This window comes from Mustelus asterias, chromosome 3 (assembly GCF_964213995.1).
Source record: "Mustelus asterias chromosome 3, sMusAst1.hap1.1, whole genome shotgun sequence".
NCBI classification, from domain to species: domain Eukaryota; kingdom Metazoa; phylum Chordata; class Chondrichthyes; order Carcharhiniformes; family Triakidae; genus Mustelus; species Mustelus asterias.
Genome location: NC_135803.1, coordinates 127,382,585 through 127,400,112, shown reverse-complemented (window position 1 = coordinate 127,400,112; position 17,528 = coordinate 127,382,585). Strand labels below are relative to the sequence as shown.

General features: G+C 44.7%; 1 protein-coding gene across 16 annotated transcripts in view; it reads left to right on the top strand.

The window, feature by feature from the left end:
* The window catches only part of slmapa (sarcolemma associated protein a), a 192,019-nt gene that overhangs the window by 124,108 nt on the left and 50,383 nt on the right, over positions 1-17,528 (top strand). For 9 of the 16 annotated variants that reach the window (XM_078209581.1, XM_078209574.1, XM_078209587.1 and 6 more), the window contains 3 exons: positions 3,872-3,928; positions 10,300-10,374; positions 17,006-17,065. In XM_078209581.1, the coding sequence (XP_078065707.1) occupies positions 3,872-3,928; positions 10,300-10,374; positions 17,006-17,065 (192 nt within the window). The remainder of the gene's footprint in view (positions 1-3,871; positions 3,929-10,299; positions 10,375-17,005; positions 17,066-17,528) is intronic. The other 7 variants (XM_078209584.1, XM_078209579.1, XM_078209582.1 and 4 more) reach the window with 2 other exon arrangements.

Sequence of the window (17,528 nt, the reverse complement as noted above, 5' to 3'; positions counted from 1 at the left end):
AATGAAGGGGCTGGATAGGGTAGATGTAGAAAGATTCTTTCCACTTAGAAGGGAAACCAGAACTAGAGGGCACAGCCTCAAAATAAGTGGGGGCCGGTTCAGAACAGAATTGAGGGGGAACTTCTTCTCTCAGAGGGTAATGAATCTCTGGAATTCTCTGCCCATTGAAGTGGTGGAGGCTACTTCGTTGAGTATGTTTAAATCACGGGTAGATAGATTTCTGATCGATAAGGGAATTAAGGGATATGGGGAGCAGGCAGGTAAGTGGAACTGATCCACTTCAGATCAGCCATGACCTTGTTGAATGGCGGGGCAGGCTCGAAGGGCTAGATGAGCTACTCCTGCTCCTATTTCTTATGTTCTTATTCAAATAGAAATTTTAATATATTTTACACCTAATTAGCAGGCCCGGGACTGAAGTCTCTGGGCCTGCTAGCCCCCTCCCAAAAAGAGTGTTTCACTCCAGCGGGGTTTATAATAGATCCCCACTTGTGGAGAGCTGGCACCTGAGCCCACTGCAGTGAAGGGGGGCTATTGAGGCCCCCAAGGAGGTTGGGGCTTAAAGGGTGCCCCTTGGGCATTGCCGGCTTAACAGTGCCAGCCTAGGCCCCCTGGCACTGCCGAAGGGGCAAAGTGCCAATGCCCAGGGGACATCTTCGCACTGCTCACCAGCATCAGGCAGTGGCAAGAGAACAGGGCCTAATGGAGGCAGAGCCTAATTGGAGCCAGGGCCTCTGTGGGACAAGATCGGTGGGGGTGGGGGCTCCTGCTGCCACGCTTCCCTCAGCGGTGGGGGGGTGGTCCCACCTCCATTCCACACTCAGCGGTGACAGAGGGAGGGAGGTCAGTGATCAGGGCTGGCCATCGAGGTGGGGTCCGAGGCTGGCCCGGACATGTCGGGGGGGCCAGCCAGTGATGCAGGGATCATGGAGCTGGCCTGCGATCACGAGACCGGCAGTGAGGTTACTCTGCATGCGCCGATCTCAGTGCTGACTGATCGGCACATGTGTAGTGGCCTGCTCAGCACTATGCTACCAGCCTCCCCAGTGGGAATAGGCCCCACCCGCTGATCGTCGCGTGAATCACGCGAATGCACTCTGCAGTGCACAGTGTGGGAGATTCATTTTGAAAGTCTCGCTGAAAAAACCAGCAGGATTTACTCCAGTCTTTATGCAAATTTGGCACTTAGATTTTTTTTTTGTGAATTGCCCCGTGTTGTTTTTAGGGCGTTTTACCTGTTGAATCAAGCTCTTCTTGCACTCTGGTTTGTAATTGTTAACAAGTAATGATATTACCTGGGGACTGAGATGAAATCCCATAAAATTAATAAAGATTTGAAATTTATAGACCAGTCTCTGCAGAATAAAGTATCGTGTGTTCAGTACTGCACCGTAATGCAAAGAGTTTTGCGTTTTACAGAATTTATGTTCATCTTTCTAGCAATGCCCTGAGCCTATGAAACAATGGCACCCACAATGTATTAGTGAAGAACCTATTAATAGATGTTTCTGATCTCATGCACGAAACTCTGACCTGGAGTGCTGGTGATCATGTTACTACTTGCAGTGTGGAGGATCAAATACTGCCATTCTAATTAGTTAATTTTCTGGCGTTATCAAATTAGGCTGCCTTAGTATTTTGGACCGGGCCTTGACCTGTTGGAGCACAATGCTAAGAACACCAGGGGGTAGATGTTTAAAAAGTGCAGAATATAAAATTGTTTATTGATTAGGATTCAATGTCCTAGTACTGGCCCCACAAATGTGCTACCACGATAGAATATCAGTAGCAGTGAAGATGCCAATCAATTGCCATTTTCATGTCTATATTAACCTAATAATTCTGACAAAGTGAAAACTTGAAAGAAAATTAATTGATTGAATCTGTACTCATGCAATAGAAAATTAGCTATTCTCTTTTGGAGAAAACAATCAAGCGGTATTAATAAGGGAGAATATTTTGAGTGAGATTGAGAAACATGGTGAAGTTTAAAAAAAGTAACTGACTTGTGCGTCATAGAGGTTTTCAGCATGGAAACAGGCCCTTCAGCCCCTTTTTAACCCCTAAGCTAGTCCCAATTGCCTGCGTTTGGCCCATATCCCTCTATACCCATCTTACCCATGTAACTGTCTAAACGCTTTTTAAAAGACAAAATTGTATCCGCCTCTACTACTACCCCTGGCAGCTTGTTCCAGACACTCACCACCCTCTGTGTGAAAAAATTGCCCCTCTGGACCCTTTTGTATCTCTCCCCTCTCACCTCAAACCTAGTTTTAGACTCCCCTACCTTTGGGAAAAGATATTGATTATTTAGCTGATCTGTGCCCCTCCTTATTTTATAGACCTCTGTAAGGTCACCCCTAAGCCTCCTACACTCCAGTGAAAAAAGTCCCAGTCTCTCCTTATAATTCAAACCATCAAGTCCTGGTAGCATCTTAGTAAATCTTTTCTGCACTCTTTCTAATTTAATAATATCCTTTCTATAATAAGGTGACCAGAACTGTACACAGTATTCCAAGTGTGGCCTTACCAATGGTCTTGTACAACTTCAACAAAACGTCCCAACTCCTGTATTCAGTGTTCTGACCAATGAAACCAAGCATGCCAAATGCCTTCTTCACCACTCTGTCCACCTGTGAGTCCACTTTCAAGGAGCTACGAACCTGTACCCCTAGATCTCTTTGTTTTATAACTCTCCCCAATGCCCTACCATTAACTGAGTAAGTCTTGCCCTGGTTCGAACTACCAAAATGCATCACTTCACATTTATCTAAATGAAACTCCATCTGCCATTCGTCAGCCCACTGGCCCAATTGATCAAGATCCCGTTGCAATCCTAGATAACCTTCTTCATCACAGTTCACCCTCCTGATTTTTCTGTTAACGTTTTCCCCTTCCCTTGCTTCCTTGAAAGATATTTCAAAGCCTTACCCTGTCCTCGATGACGATATTAACCTGCTTACATCCATCAGCTTCCATGTTTAATTCCTGTCTTTTTTCTGAGCTATCTAATGTTAGGTATTGTGACAGTAGTGATGTTACAAATTGCATCTGGCCCCCTGGTTGGGGAGGGGGAGAATTGGCCCAGAGTCCCATTTCTGATAACAGCCATAATCACCTGGGATATTAGAGGTGCTGGAACAGCTGCTGACACCTTTATTAAAGAGATTGATACCTTATGAATTCCCTCATTTGGATTCTATTTGTTTTTGTTACAGAGGAAAAAAATAAAGAATTGAAGTCCTTTAATGGCGACCATGTGTTACAATTTATATTTACTATTGTATGAAATGTGCATTTCCGGGGAAAAAATGCATAATGACTCTTCCTTGCCTCCTATTTAATAGTATATCTCAGAACTGTTATTAGATTGAAGTTAACTAAAAATATTCCAGCAAGCATTATTACTTCATTTGCAGATGTGAACACATGCCTACTGCAACAATATCTGAGACAAAATGGAAGCAGAGTGGAAAATTAATAGTATTTGGGACCAGGTTACTGTCACTGGGTTTTCTTTTGTGCATTGTTAGTTTTAAATGGTTGTTTTTGACAAATTTTAATCTTTTTTTAATTATCCAGTCACATTTGAAATGCAAGGAAGGAAATGTTAATCTATGTGTGCTAATATAATTCATTTTTTCCTGTTTTTGTGCAAACCAGTATTGAAAACAAGTTACCTGCATGAGAACCATGTTTGAACTGTTATCCATTTCAAATGGCACTAGAAACATTATACCATGAACCTGTTCTGGTTACTGGCTAAGCAGTTTGCTTTTTTTTATTAAAAAAGGATCTGATATATTCATGGTGAAATACTTCATTAAAATCATTTTGAATTAATATTACAAAATGTTTTTTTGAATTGCAGACAAGTTGAAAGCTCCAGTGGAATCAACTCAGAATAATAGGATTTCAAATGTGGAAGGTAAGAGGCTTATTTGTCACGAATGGGAAATAATTCTATTCCATAATCAAATCGAAGCAGATAATCAGTTAAGGCCCAGGATTGTCTAGAATTATCAGATGCAGGTTTTGGAGATTGCTGGGTTGGCTTGGCATCAGTCAACATGTCAGCAGTGTGTTTTTTAAAAAAAATTATTTATGGGATGTGGATGTTGCTGGCTAGGCCAGCATTTATTGTCCAACTCTAATGGCCCTCGAAAAGCTGGTGGTGAGTTGCCTTCTTTTCTATTGTGCAGTTGGTAGTTAATAGCAGTATTGCTGATCCCTGCCATCACTGCTAAAGAATAGGACTTCACAAAGCAGGAGTACATGGCTGGGTACAATTATCCTGGTCTGGCAGCATCTATAAGGAGAGAAAAGAGCTGACATTTCCAGTCCAGATGACCCTTTGTCAAAGCCTTGACAAAGCTTTGGCAAAGTGTCATCTGGACTCGAAACATCAGCTCTTTTCTCTCCTTACAGATGCTGCCAGACCTGCTGAGATTTTCCAGCATTTTCTCTTTTGGTTTCAGATTTCAGCATCCGCAGTAATTTGCTTTTTTTCTGCAGATTCAATACCCTCTGAGAAAAGAAATTCCTCCTCACCTCTGCCTTAAATGGGTGACCCCCTTATTCTGAGATTATGACCTCTGGTCCTAGAGCATCCCACAAGAGGAAACATCTTCTCAGCATTTTATCCTGTCAAGCACCCTGAGAATCCTATATGTCTCAATAAGATCACCTCAGGCCCAACCTTTAGGATGAACTGAATAAGCTGAACACAGGTGTCTGTGGTGGTTAGGATATTGGAAGAAATGCAAGCAGGATTCACTTCTGGCTGAAAATGCTTTCATATCTGACACACTAGTGATACAAAAATGTAGGCCAGGAAGACGTGTTCGCGCTGCATTTTATGTGACACTGCGTAGTATCTGAACTGTGAGAGTGTTAACCTTGTGCATTGCCTGAATACTGAGGGGTTATGTCTGCAGTACCACCACAAATCTGTGTTGTCAAGCAGAGCAGTGCCTTCCTCCAGCCTCCTTGTCATGACTAGATCAAATTACAATTCCAGTTAGAATGCTGGGTGACTGGTGTCCAAATACACCTCCCACTCCTTGCATTGCCTGTAGACTAGATGACATAATGTTGCCCATAGAAGCATCCAAACAAAATTCTTATTCGTGTGCATCCCTGAATTTGGCTATTTATTCAATTCTACCTCAACTACACTTTCCTGCTCTATCCCCGTAATCCTTGATTCCCTTTGTGTCTAAAACTCTGTCATAGGATTATATAGGATATACAGCACAGAAATAGGCCATTCAGCGTGACAAGTCCGTACCAGCTCTACTCAAGCCTCCTCCCGTCTTTCTTCATCTAACTTTCAGAATAACCCTCCATAAGCACATCTATGTGCTTCAATTACTTCCTGTAGTCGTGAGGGAATTCAGAAGGAACTTGTATTTGATTTCATTGAGGCCTCTAGTTTTGTTTTTCCACAAAAATGGAAGCATTCCCTGTGTATCCACTCTATCAAACCATCTCATAATTTGAAAGGCTTCTTTAGATCCTCTTTAGAACACCCCATAACCACCTTCTCTTTGCGAGAAAAAAAGAGATCAAATCTATCTTCTCCTGATAGGTAGAAACCTGCATTTCTGGTATCATGCTTATAAATTTTCTTTTCATCCACTGTCTCTAATATGGGGATCAGAATTGTGTGCAGCATTCAGGTGTGGTCTGACCAACGTTTGATACGTTAGGGCCAGAATTTTACTTTGATCAATCAGATACTCCTGACCCGGAAGCATGTGAGAAGACATCTGACACGCATCCCACCTCATCACACTCGGGCACAGCGTTGCGGTCATTCTGAAGCTCACCCACTGACAATTCAGCAGGCAATTAAGCCCGTTTTGGAGGGTTGATGAGTATTTTATATGGCCCATCCACTTTTATGGTTGGCGGAAGGGTCAATCGGCCAGGCAGCCTTCACATTTTTGCAACGAACACGCACCGGGGCGAGATTAAATGTTTGGGGTAATATAAAATAAAAGGTGTTTGAGGGCTGAGCTCCTAAGGTTGGCTGCCAGGTGCTTGAATTTGCAGTGTAGACACAGTTTGCAGCACTTCTTTAAGCTTATTTCATTTATACAGTACTGCAGTTCCCTTAGGCAGCTCCACAACAGGTATCAGCCTTTGGGAACTCGGTGGAAACGCCCATCCTCACTTCCCTTGGTGCCCACTCTCTTCCTGCCTCCTGGCAGCACTGAACCTTTCTCAGCATGTGTTTCACGCTGGCTACCAGTTAATTGGCCAGCCAGAGTGAAATAGCGGTGGGATCCATTTGTGGCCGCAAGCACATATTGCATCTCCTTCTCGGCCCACTGAATGTACACGCCCAATGAACTCAATATTCAGGCCAAGCTTAACTTTTCTACTTTTCAATTCTATCCCTCTAGAAGTAAACGCGAATGCTTGGTTTGCTTTTTATTAATGCCCTTGATAACCTGTATTGCTACTTTTAGTGATTTGTGGATCTTATTCGCCAACTTTGTTCCTCTACTCCAATTTGAATCTTATTCTCTAAATTACATGTAACCTCCTTATTTTTTTCTGTTGCAATTCATTTGATAATGTGATGCCCATATTTCAAGTTTGTTAATACCTCCTTGTAAATTTTTGTAGATCTCCTCACTGTTGACCCACCTCCACTTCACAATTTGGTGTCACCTGTAAATTTAGAAATAGTTTTTGATTCCAGAGAATAAATCATTAATATAAATTGTGAAGAAAAGTGGTCCCTGCCCTTATCCTTGCAGAACTGTACTTCTCATTTTTGCCTCTCTGAATAACTACCCTTTAACACAATTCTCTACTTTGTCTTAAAGCCAGCTACCAATCCATTCAGCTGCTTGTCCCCTGACTCCACATGCTTTGATCTTATTCTTTCATCTTAATATGTGAAACCTTATTGAAGGTCTTTTGAAAATCTAGATTTATTACATCTTCTGCAACACCCTTTTCTGCTCTTTATGTTACCTCTTCCAAAAATTATCCAAAAAAATTATCCAGGTTGGTGAAACAAGACTTTTCCATTGAAATCCTGCTATTCGCTATTTTATTTATGGTTTCTATTGATCTCAGGCTTGAGTATACTCAAAACTGAGCATCCACAGGCCCCTGTGGAAGAGTATTCCAAAGATTCGCAGCCACCTGAGTAATGGAATTTTTCAGATCTCCTAAACGGCCAGCCCTTCACCCTGAAACTATGACCTCTAGGTTTAGAAGCTCCAGCCAGGGGAACAACCTCTCAACATCTACCCTGTCAAGCCTTGTAAGAATTTTATACATTTCAATTAGATCACCTTTCATTCTTCTAAACTCCAGAGAATATAGCTTGATTCTACTCGATCTCTCTTCAGAGGACAGACCTCTCATCCCAAAAATCAATCTCATGAATCTTTATTGTGTCACCTCTAAGGCAAGTATACTCTTCCTTGCGTATAGGAATCAGTATTGATCTGACCAAAGCCCTATATAATTGCAACAAGACTTCCATACTCGTATGCGCCAACTACCATGCAACAAAGGCTAAAATGCCATCTGCCTACCTAATTGCTTGTTATACTTGTAAACTTTCTGTGATTCATATATGAAGACCCCTAATCCCTCAAAATATCAACATTTATTTTTGTGAAGAAGTAACAAGGAGGCTTGATAAGGGTAATGCAGTTGTTTAATCTACATGGATTTTGGCAAGGCTTTTGACAAGGTTCCACATGGCAGACTGGTTAAATAAATAAAAGCTCATGGGATCTAGGGGAATGTAGCAAACTGGATACAAAATTTCCTGGAAATAAAGGGTAATTGTTGATGGATGGTTTTGCTGTTTTCTTTGGGATTTAAAAGGGCTCAGTACTCACTCCCTTGCCTTTTCTGGTATATATTAATGATCTGGACGTAATTGTTGCGGGAATTATCAAGAAGTTTGCAGAAGACACAAAAATTGGCTGTCCAGTACATAGTGAGGAGGATAGCTGTAGATTGCACAATAAATGTGAGTACACTGAGAAGGTGTAGAGGTTGTAAGGGACCTTGGAGTGAATGTCCACAGATCCTTAGCAGAACAGTGTAATAAGTTTAAGAAGGAAAGGGCATCTTTTTTATTTGATCGCTAAGGCATAGAATATAAGAGCAGGGAGGTTTTGCTGGAACTATATGTAATATTAGTTAAGCCACAACTTGAATGTTGTGTGCAATTATGGTTACCTAATGACAGAAAGGAAGTAATTGCACTGGAGAGGGTACAGGGGAGATTTACAAGGGTATTGCCAGTGCTGCAATATTGCACTATGGGGAAAGATTGGATAAGCTGGGGCGCTTCTCCTTGGAACAGAGGAGGCTGAGGCAAGATTTGATTGAAAATTTTTAAAATTGTAAGGGGCCTGGACAGAGCGCGTGGAAGGATCTATTTACTTTAACAGAGAAGTCAGTAACTAGGGGGCATAGATTTAAAGTGATTAATAGAAGGATTAGAGAGCAGATGAGGAAAAATATTTTTTGCCCAGAGGGTGGTTGGGTCTAGAACTTGATGCCTGAAAGGATAGCAGAGACAAAAACCCTCAACTCATTTAAAAGGTGTCTGGATATATGCTTGAAGTGCCATAACCTTGCAGGGCTACAGACAAATGCTGGGATTAGGCTGGGTGGCTCCTTTTTTGGCTGGCACAGAAATAATAGGCCAAGTGGCCTCTTTCTGTGCCATAAACTTTCTATGATTCTATGATTAATTATTTATCACCTTCTTAGTAAAAGTGCAGAAATTTAAAATAAGATCATGTGTCTTTTGGTAGAAATGGAAAATGGTAATTTGCAAAAATATGGTAGAGATCCTATAAAGAAATGAATGGAACAGGAAAGAATGCTCATTGGTGACAGACAATAGATGATCCTGCGCTCTGTGGTGCTCGGGTAGAAAAGCTCAAAGGTCTGTGATATATATTTTGCGTGCTGCTATTTTGTTTACATCCCTTAGAGAACAACATCCTATTTTCAGGCAAAAGCATATGCAAAAAGTACTACAGGATATGCATACCACGATTTGAATCTAGCCATCATCATGGCTCAGTATGAACCGTACTGGCTAGTGAAGCCAAAAGTGCTTTGCTGATATTGTTGTCCAGCTGACAAAGTAGGTTGTAGGCCCGTAATTGCAGCAATTTCTGACAACAGCCTAGCCTGTGTTCCTCCTACTTAAAGTACCTGTGAAACCAACTATTTCAGTGGTTCCAGTAGATTGCAGAGGTAGCAATACCAACTTTTTCATTCTGTAATTCTTGTTGCATAATTGCTGAATCTCCATATTGACAAATGGTTATTGGCAAATGGAGAATTGTTTAGCTTCTTAAAAATAATTAATTTGCCTTTGTTTGCCAGGAAACCTGTTTTTACTTTTCATCTCGGTGGAAGAGGTCATTTTACTGTGGTTACTCAAGCGACTTGAGAATATTTGGTTCTTGGCTCCATTTGTGGATAAGCTATGAAATTAGAATCAAACACGTCATTTTTTTTTACATTGCTGCAGAAGAAACGACTCCAAATATGGCTAAGTGTAAAAGAAAACTCTAAAGGCAACTTAAGAAATTGTTTAAAAGATACTATTTAGATTCTGGACTGAGGTTTAGTCACCACAAGTAATTTCAAAGAACATATATCTTTCTATTCGTAAGTAGTTACCAATTCACAGCTGTTCAGCATAGTAATATTACACTGCCTATGAAATTCTCCACATGGAACATCACCTTCAGTTTTAAATGAGGGAAGAAATATCCAGCTGAGTCATTGACTTGTGTTCTGCTTTTTTTAATCAAAATATATTTGAGTACAATTTAGAAAATATGGTTAAGTAAAGTTGAGCGCAATTCAAGTTTTGGATCAAAGCCAAAATAAAAATATTCTGTTTGGAATAACTGTATAAACTGTGTCTTTGGCACGCAATCATAGGAAAGATAAAAATGCTCATCACAGCTGGACGGAGGACTCCTATCAAACCCTTTGCAGATTACGTGAAAAAGAACTTAAAATATTTTAGAATTGATCAGCTTTTGTGTTTACAGTGACTTTCATTTTTCATCCAGGACTACATTCCTGCATAAATCTCTAAATCCAATGAGGTTGAAAACAATTAAGCTAGTGTTATTAGCTTAATGGTTTTGTGTGAGAGAACCTCATTTTTCACCTCTTCCCACCCTGAACAAATTCCAGTTACAATAAATCGCATTTATTTAGTCTTTAAAAGCTTTCCATTTAACAGATTGTTGTATTTTTCTGCACTCTATAAACTTCTAGATATGTTTGAATCTCATCTAGAAAATAATCAAACCACAGAAGAGGACTTAAAGAACGATTCAGAAAGATTTAAAGGTATGATGTGGAGGTGGGGTGGAGGAGAAGAATTGCTATTGCCAAATTCCTTGCCTAAGTTCATGACCAAAAATGGAGTGCTCAAGAAACACAGATAAACTCAGTTTATTGTGGGCTGATTTTCATCACAGTTTAATCAGCTTTTTAGGAGAAAAACATTTCCTGAATGACTTTGCTATTTTAAAAGCATGTTGAAACAATGACAAATGGCAGTGAGAGTAAGCCTTAATAAGGCAAGATCTTTTGTGCATGTTGATGAGGTAGGAAGTTTACAAAAATAATTCCACACAGCTGTATATACGGTAAAGCTAAACGCTTTTATATGTTCAATATTTCATGTATTTAATAGAAATGGAGGCAACATGGCTATTTATGTAACTATATCATTTATAAAATACATCTGAGAATACTTACATTTGTAAGTATTGTAAGCAAAACTTAATGTTAAGTATACTCAACTGAGATTAAAGGAAACATGTCAAATGCAATTTAGCGTTTGACTGGATCATACCTGATCATTAAATATTAAAAGAAAATTTAATGGGCTAACATCTCCTGTGGTAACCTTACTGTGAGGTGTTTTGTGCCATTTACACAAATAATGACCTAAAAATTAAATAAAAATTACTCTGCTATGTGTAGTGGTAATCACTTTACAGATATTAATTATTGCAGTTTTAGAAGCACCAATTCTTGTCATTCTAATTTGCAGCTTTCCGGAAGTTCAGATTCAGTGCAGTACTGCCTTGCTCCTCCTCTCTGCAGGATAATAACTTATGACAATGCAGCTCCCTAGATGGTAGCACTCAGATATCAAGTGGCCATTCTTTGGGTGAAGGTCAAGGCTGTCAGCACTGGAAGATTATTCAATTTCATGAAAGTTGCCAAGCCTGATTCTATCTTCAGCTGGCTTTTGCACATTTAATCATAGAATTGTTACAACACAGAAGGTGGCCATTTGGCCCATTGTGTCCATGTTAGCTCTCTGCAAGAGCAACTTCTCTAGTCCTACTCTCTTATCTTCCTCTTTCCCCCCCCCTCCCCCTCTCCCCCCCCCTCTCCCCCCCCCTCTCCCCCCCCCCCTCTCCCCCCCCCGCCCCTCCCCCCCCTCTCCCCCCCCTCTCCCCCCCCTCTCCCCCCCCCCTCTCCCCCCCCCCCCCCCCCCCCCTCTCCCCCCCCCTCTCCCCCTCCCCCCCCTCTCCCCCCCCCTCTCCCCCCCCCTCTCCCCCCCCTCTCCCCCCCCTCTCCCCTCTCCCCCCCCTCTCCCCCCCCTCTCCCCCCCCTCTCCCCCCCCCCTCTCCCCCCCCCTCTCCCCCCCTCTCCCCCCCCTCTCCCCCCCTCTCCCCCCCCCTCTCCCCCCCCTCTCCCCCCCTCTCCCCCCCCCTCTCCCCCCCCTCCCCCCCCCTCCCTCCCCCCCCTCCCCCCCCTCTCCCCCCCCTCTCCCCCCCCCTCTCTCCCCCCCCTCTCCCCCCCCTCTCTCCCCCCCCTCTCTCCCCCCCTCTCCCCCCCCTCTCTCCCCCCCCCTCTCTCCCCCCTCTCTCCCCCCTCTCTCCCCCCCTCTCCCCCCCCCCTCTCTCCCCCCCCTCTCTCCCCCCCCTCTCTCCCCCCCCTCCCTCCCCCCCCTCTCTCCCCCCCTCTCTCCCCCCCCTCTCTCCCCCCCTCTCTCCCCCCCCCTCTCCCCCCCCCTCTCTCCCCCCCCTCTCTCCCCCCCCCCTCTCCTCCCCCCCTCTCCCCCCCCCCTCTCTCCCCCCCCTCTCTCCCCCCCCTCTCTCCCCCCCCTCTCTCCCCCCCCTCTCTCCCCCCCCTCTCTCCCCCCCCTCTCTCCCCCCCCTCTCTCCCCCCCCCCCCCTCTCCCCCCACCCTCTCCACCCCCCCTCTCCCCCCCCCCCCTCACCCTCCACCCCCCCTCTCTCCCCCCCCCCCTCTCCCCCCCTCCTCCCCCCCACTCTCCCCCCCCCCCCCCCTCTCCCCCCCCCCCCCCCCCCCTCCCCCCCCTCTCTCCCCCCCCCTCTCTCCCCCCCCCCTCCCCCCCCCCTCTCCCCCCCCTCTCCCCCCCCTCTCCCCCCCCTCTCTCCCCCCCCCTCTCCCCCCCCTCCCCCCCCCCCCTCTCCCCCCCCTCTCTCCCCCCCCCTCTCCCCCCCCCTCTCCCCCCCTCTCTCCCCCCCCCTCTCCCCCCCCCTCACTCCCCCCTCTCTCCCCCCCCCCCCTCTCCCTCCCCCCTCCCCCCCCCTCTCCCCCCCCCCTCCCCCCCCCTCTCTCCCCCCCCTCTCCCCCCCCCTCTCCCCCCCCCCCTCTCCCCCCCCCTCTCTCCCCCCCCTCTCTCCCCCCCCCCTCTCTCCCCCCCCTCTCTCCCCCCCCTCTCTCCCCCCCTCTCTCCCCCCCCTCCTCCCCCCCCTCTCTCCCCCCCCTCTCTCCCCCCCTCTCCCCCCTCCTCCCCCCCCCCTCTCCCCCCCCTCTCTCCCCCCCCTCCTCCCCCCCCTCTCTCCCCCCCCTCCCCCCCTCTCCCCCCCCTCTCTCCCCCCCCTCTCTCCCCCCCCTCTCTCCCCCCCTCCTCTCCCCCCTCTCTCCCCCCCCTCTCCCCCCCCCCTCTCTCCCCCCCCTCTCCCTCCCCCTCTCTCCCCCCCCCCTCTCCCCCCCCTCTCTCCCCCCCCTCTCTCCCCCCCCTCTCTCCCCCCCCCTCTCCCCCCCCCCTCTCTCCCCCCCCCCTCTCCCTCCCCCCCTCTCCCCCCCCCTCTCCCCTCCCCCCTCCTCCCTCCCCCTCTCTCCCCCTCTCCCCCCCCCTCTCCCCCCCTCCTCTCCCCCCCCTCTCTCCCCCCCCTCTCTCCCCCCCCTCTCTCCCCCCCCTCTCTCCCCCCCCTCTCTCCCCCCCCTCTCTCCCCCCCCTCTCTCCCCCCCCTCTCTCCCCCCCCTCTCTCCCCCCCCCTCTCTCCCCCCCCTCTCTCCCCCCCCTCTCTCCCCCCCCTCTCTCCCCCCCCTCTCTCCCCCCCCTCTCTCCCCCCCCCTCTCTCCCCCCCCTCTCTCCCCCCCCTCCCTCTCCCCCCCTCTCTCCCCCCCCTCTCTCCCCCCCTCTCTCCCCCCCCTCTCTCCCCCCCCTCTCTCCCCCCCCTCTCTCCCCTCCCCTCTCTCCCCCCCCCCCCTCTCCCCCCCCCCCCCCCCCCCGCTCTTCCCCCCCCCCCCCTCTCCCCCCCCCCCCCCCCTCGATTTAAGAGATCGCCAATAAGGCCAGTCTTGTAGTGCATAGAGCTGTAGGAATTCCAACGCATGTATTGACTACTGAAGGAATGCTTACAGTAGATTGCATTTCTCAACTAGCACATTGAGGAAAGGAAGCACATTAGACTGCTTCATTTCAAAGGTGAATTGGAGCAAGGAATGGAGTACATTAAAGCGTGTAAAGAAATTCTTACGTGCAACTACAGGTTCAAATACTGTATAGCAAACATGTCATCTATATTTTGGAAATATGCGAGGTTAGCATGACATCAGTTCGATCAACCAGTGCTAACCAGTCAGCACCGCTTTTCTCATGCAGTATAAATTGTTGTTCTCTTTGAAATTTGGCATTGTTGCTCTTCGTCTTAAACTCATTAGGACAGATGCATCTCTTTTTCAGCAATTCTCAAATAGAAATGAAATAATAGCCAGATATTCTGTTTTAAGTATTAATGGTTGTGGGATCAATATTTGTCAGCTCACAGATTGTTTGGTCATTATCTTATTTCTGTTTGTGGGACCTTGTGGACAAATGTACTGCTACGCTTCCCAACATTACAACAATGACTGCATTTCAAAAATATTTAATTGGCTGTGAAATGTTTTGAGCCATCCTGAGGTAGTTAAAGATGCTGTGTAAATGCGCATGTGCGCCATCTTTTTTGTTATTTTAAATGCAGCTGAATATTTATTTTCAATACATGTTTACACAGGTCACTAGGGAAACCCTTTAGACTAAATCCATTGCCTTTAGACATTAAATTGTCTTTGTGTTCATCATTGGCAGTAATCCAGTTGTGACACTGGAGGTTTGTTAGGTGCGTTTCCTAAGCACTAACTTCAGAAAGACTATGCAAAATAAGGCAGTAGCTACATTTTTAATACAAAATTTCCCAACTAGCTACATTTTTAATACAAAATTTCCCAAGTAATTTGTCACTCTGGGTGTTCTTACGTGAGCAGTGGCTAAGGGCGGAGATACCAGTCGTGGTGCAAACAGAGCAGGTAGACCTAGATCTCTGGCTTGATTTAATTACCTCCAATGTAGTGGGTGTTGAAAATCCATAATAACTGTCTAAATCATCTTGCGAAACAGGCAGTAGTACGACACAATTTATCTGCAGGTATAGCTGAGAGGTCTCAAAAGTAACTAAGCAGCAATATCTATTCTGAGGCCAGTTGGAGTGGTAAGTAAATTGATGGGCAAACTTAATTTGCCCAAGAGTGTGTCACAAGAAATTGGTCTTCCCTGATAGGAACTCCGTGAACAAACAGGATTTTTAATGTATAGTCTTCTAAACGTTTTTTTTATCAAGTTTCACTTTTTGCTTCTTAGTTAATATCAGTTTCCTTGCTTGATGCTTCAATACCTATGTTGATTTGAGTCATCTTTAGGCTGCAGTCGATGCTAGCTGGTGCTTTTGAAACTTATTTGGAATATCGCAGATCCAACTCCATGCCTAGAATTAATAAGATTTCTGTACCACATCTTTTGACACCCTGTGAACATGAAGCTTGATGTGAATTTAACAGAGGGCTTCACAAGCATTCCCATGTTCAGGATGTCCATATCTTTTAAGTGCAAGTATGAGTATGTTAGTGTAGTAGCTGTGTTACTGAACTAGTAATCCAGAAGCTTGGCCTAATAATCCAGAGAACATTAAGTTCAAATCCAACCATGATCATTTGAATTCAGGTTTTCTTTAAAAAGAACTGAACTTTCGTGCCTTTTCCTGGTATCACCATTTGAGGGAAACTAAAGATGGGCAATTAATATGAGCCCTGCTATCCCAAGAAACAGGAAAACCTTGTTTGTTGAAGATATCTCCAGCTCAGGGTTAGATATAATAAAATGTGAGTGGGGATTATTTTGAGAGCATTCGAAGACACTGACATCAGTCCAGCAGCATTCTACAGTAACATGCATGGCTATGGAAAAGGTATGGTTATCCTCTGAGCCTCTCAGTTTCGCCAGGCATCCTCACAAGCTGCTGAACCATGTGGTTCTACATGTCACTCACTGGTTCTATGATGGTTGTTAATATTTTAAGATCCTGATGTAATCTGAACCACTTGTCTCAGGTTATGTGATAGTATTGAATGAGACACACCGATTTGTCCAGCTTGACTTAGTTCAACGTAGCTCCTTCCCAACCTCCAAATTTGAAGTCCCAGGCTTGGTGAGTTCACTTTCAAGTTTTCCGTCCCATCCTAAAAATGCGCTATTTCACTTGACCAGTGAAAATTGTAGATAAATTTTGTTCAAGATCTGCAGATAAAATGATTCAGAAGACCCAACAAGACTGAAATGGCAATGTCTCAATGCATGTTGTTTTATCAGGGGCACATCTGGATAACCAGCAGGAAAATATCAGTTTGCATAAAAGTTAAAGAATTCATTATTAACTTTAAGCAAGCAACTTGTGTGTTGCTGGCGTGCTTATTGCCCATCTCCAGTTATCCTGAGGCTTTTCTGATAGTTCCTAAAGCAAACCACCCTTGCATCTGAAAATTAACTTGACTTCTTTATAAATTGATTCATTTTTTGAGAGGTTAAATAGTGATAGTTTACAGCGTCATTTAATTCTTAATGATGGGCAAAGGCTTAAGGGAATGTCAGAATATTCTGTTTACACACAGATTATTAGAACATGGAATACATTCTTCATCAGAAGTAATTATTGAGCATGAGAGTTTAACCATTTAAAAAAGAATGAGATAAATATTTAAAAATGAAAGTATATATAAAAAAGATATGGGAAGGAATGTCCAAAGATGTGCAGGTTAGGTTGATTGGCCATGCTAAAATTGCCGTTAGTGTTCTGGGATGCGTAGGTTAGAGGGATTAGTGGGTAAATATGTAGGGATATGGGGGTAGGGCCTGGGTGGGATTGCGGTCGGTGCAGACTCGATGGGCCGAATGGCCTCTTTCTGTACTGTAGGGTTTCTAAGATTCTAAGAATGTGGAAATTATGCTAGAATAATTCTTCCAACTAAAGAACTAGCTCGCACAGGCTTACATGATTAAATGGCCCCCTTTTGTGCTGTAATTTGTGATTCTGGCAAGATTCTGATTCTTAATTGGGAGATTTAATGTAATTCGATCACGATTTGTATACTAATCAGCTATCTGCGACACAACTCTTCAGTTTTCTTTCTGTGCAGTTAATTTTTACTCAATCTGCGCTACGAGTATATACGTACTATTTCTCAAATGAGAGGGCTGGTGACTTGTTGCAAGACCTTTACTAATGGCACTTTTGAACACATTTTCCTTTGCTGAAATGAGATCATAAAATTAATTTTCTGTATAATCTGGTAAAACATATACTTCTAGTATTGGACATTATTGTATCAGTGCATTTTGTGTTGCACCTTTTAAGTTTTGTTATCATATTGATCTTTTGGTTTTGTTTAGCCTCCCTTATAGCAGAAGACCATCATACCAAAGTAACTGAAGAAGCAAAGCTATTGAAAGGTTTGTAATGTTCAGTATATTTCATGTGTTTCAACTATGACAGGGAAATCTAGATGCCCCCCCCCCGCCATCCTTCATCCACAGGTCTTGGCATCCTTCCTGTTGAGTGGTGCCCAGAGCTGAATACTCCACTAAAGCCCAATGAGTATTTTATAAAGTTGAGCATAATTTCCATCCATTCTCTTCCTCTCTTTGTAAAATATGATTATTTTTTTTAGCAACAGCTCAACTCTCACCTTCAAGGGTTTTTCTATTTACATCTCCAGGTCTTTCATTGCATCCTTTCTAAAATTATAGTTTTTTTTTGTCCTATTAAAATGTATCACTTCATTCTTCCCTTTATTCGATTTCATTGGTCATATGTCTGCTCTTTTCACCAGTCCATGCCCCCTGATATCTATACCTCATTGTTTACTACATTTTTGAGTTTTGTGTCATCTGCAAACTTTGAAATGATGCCATA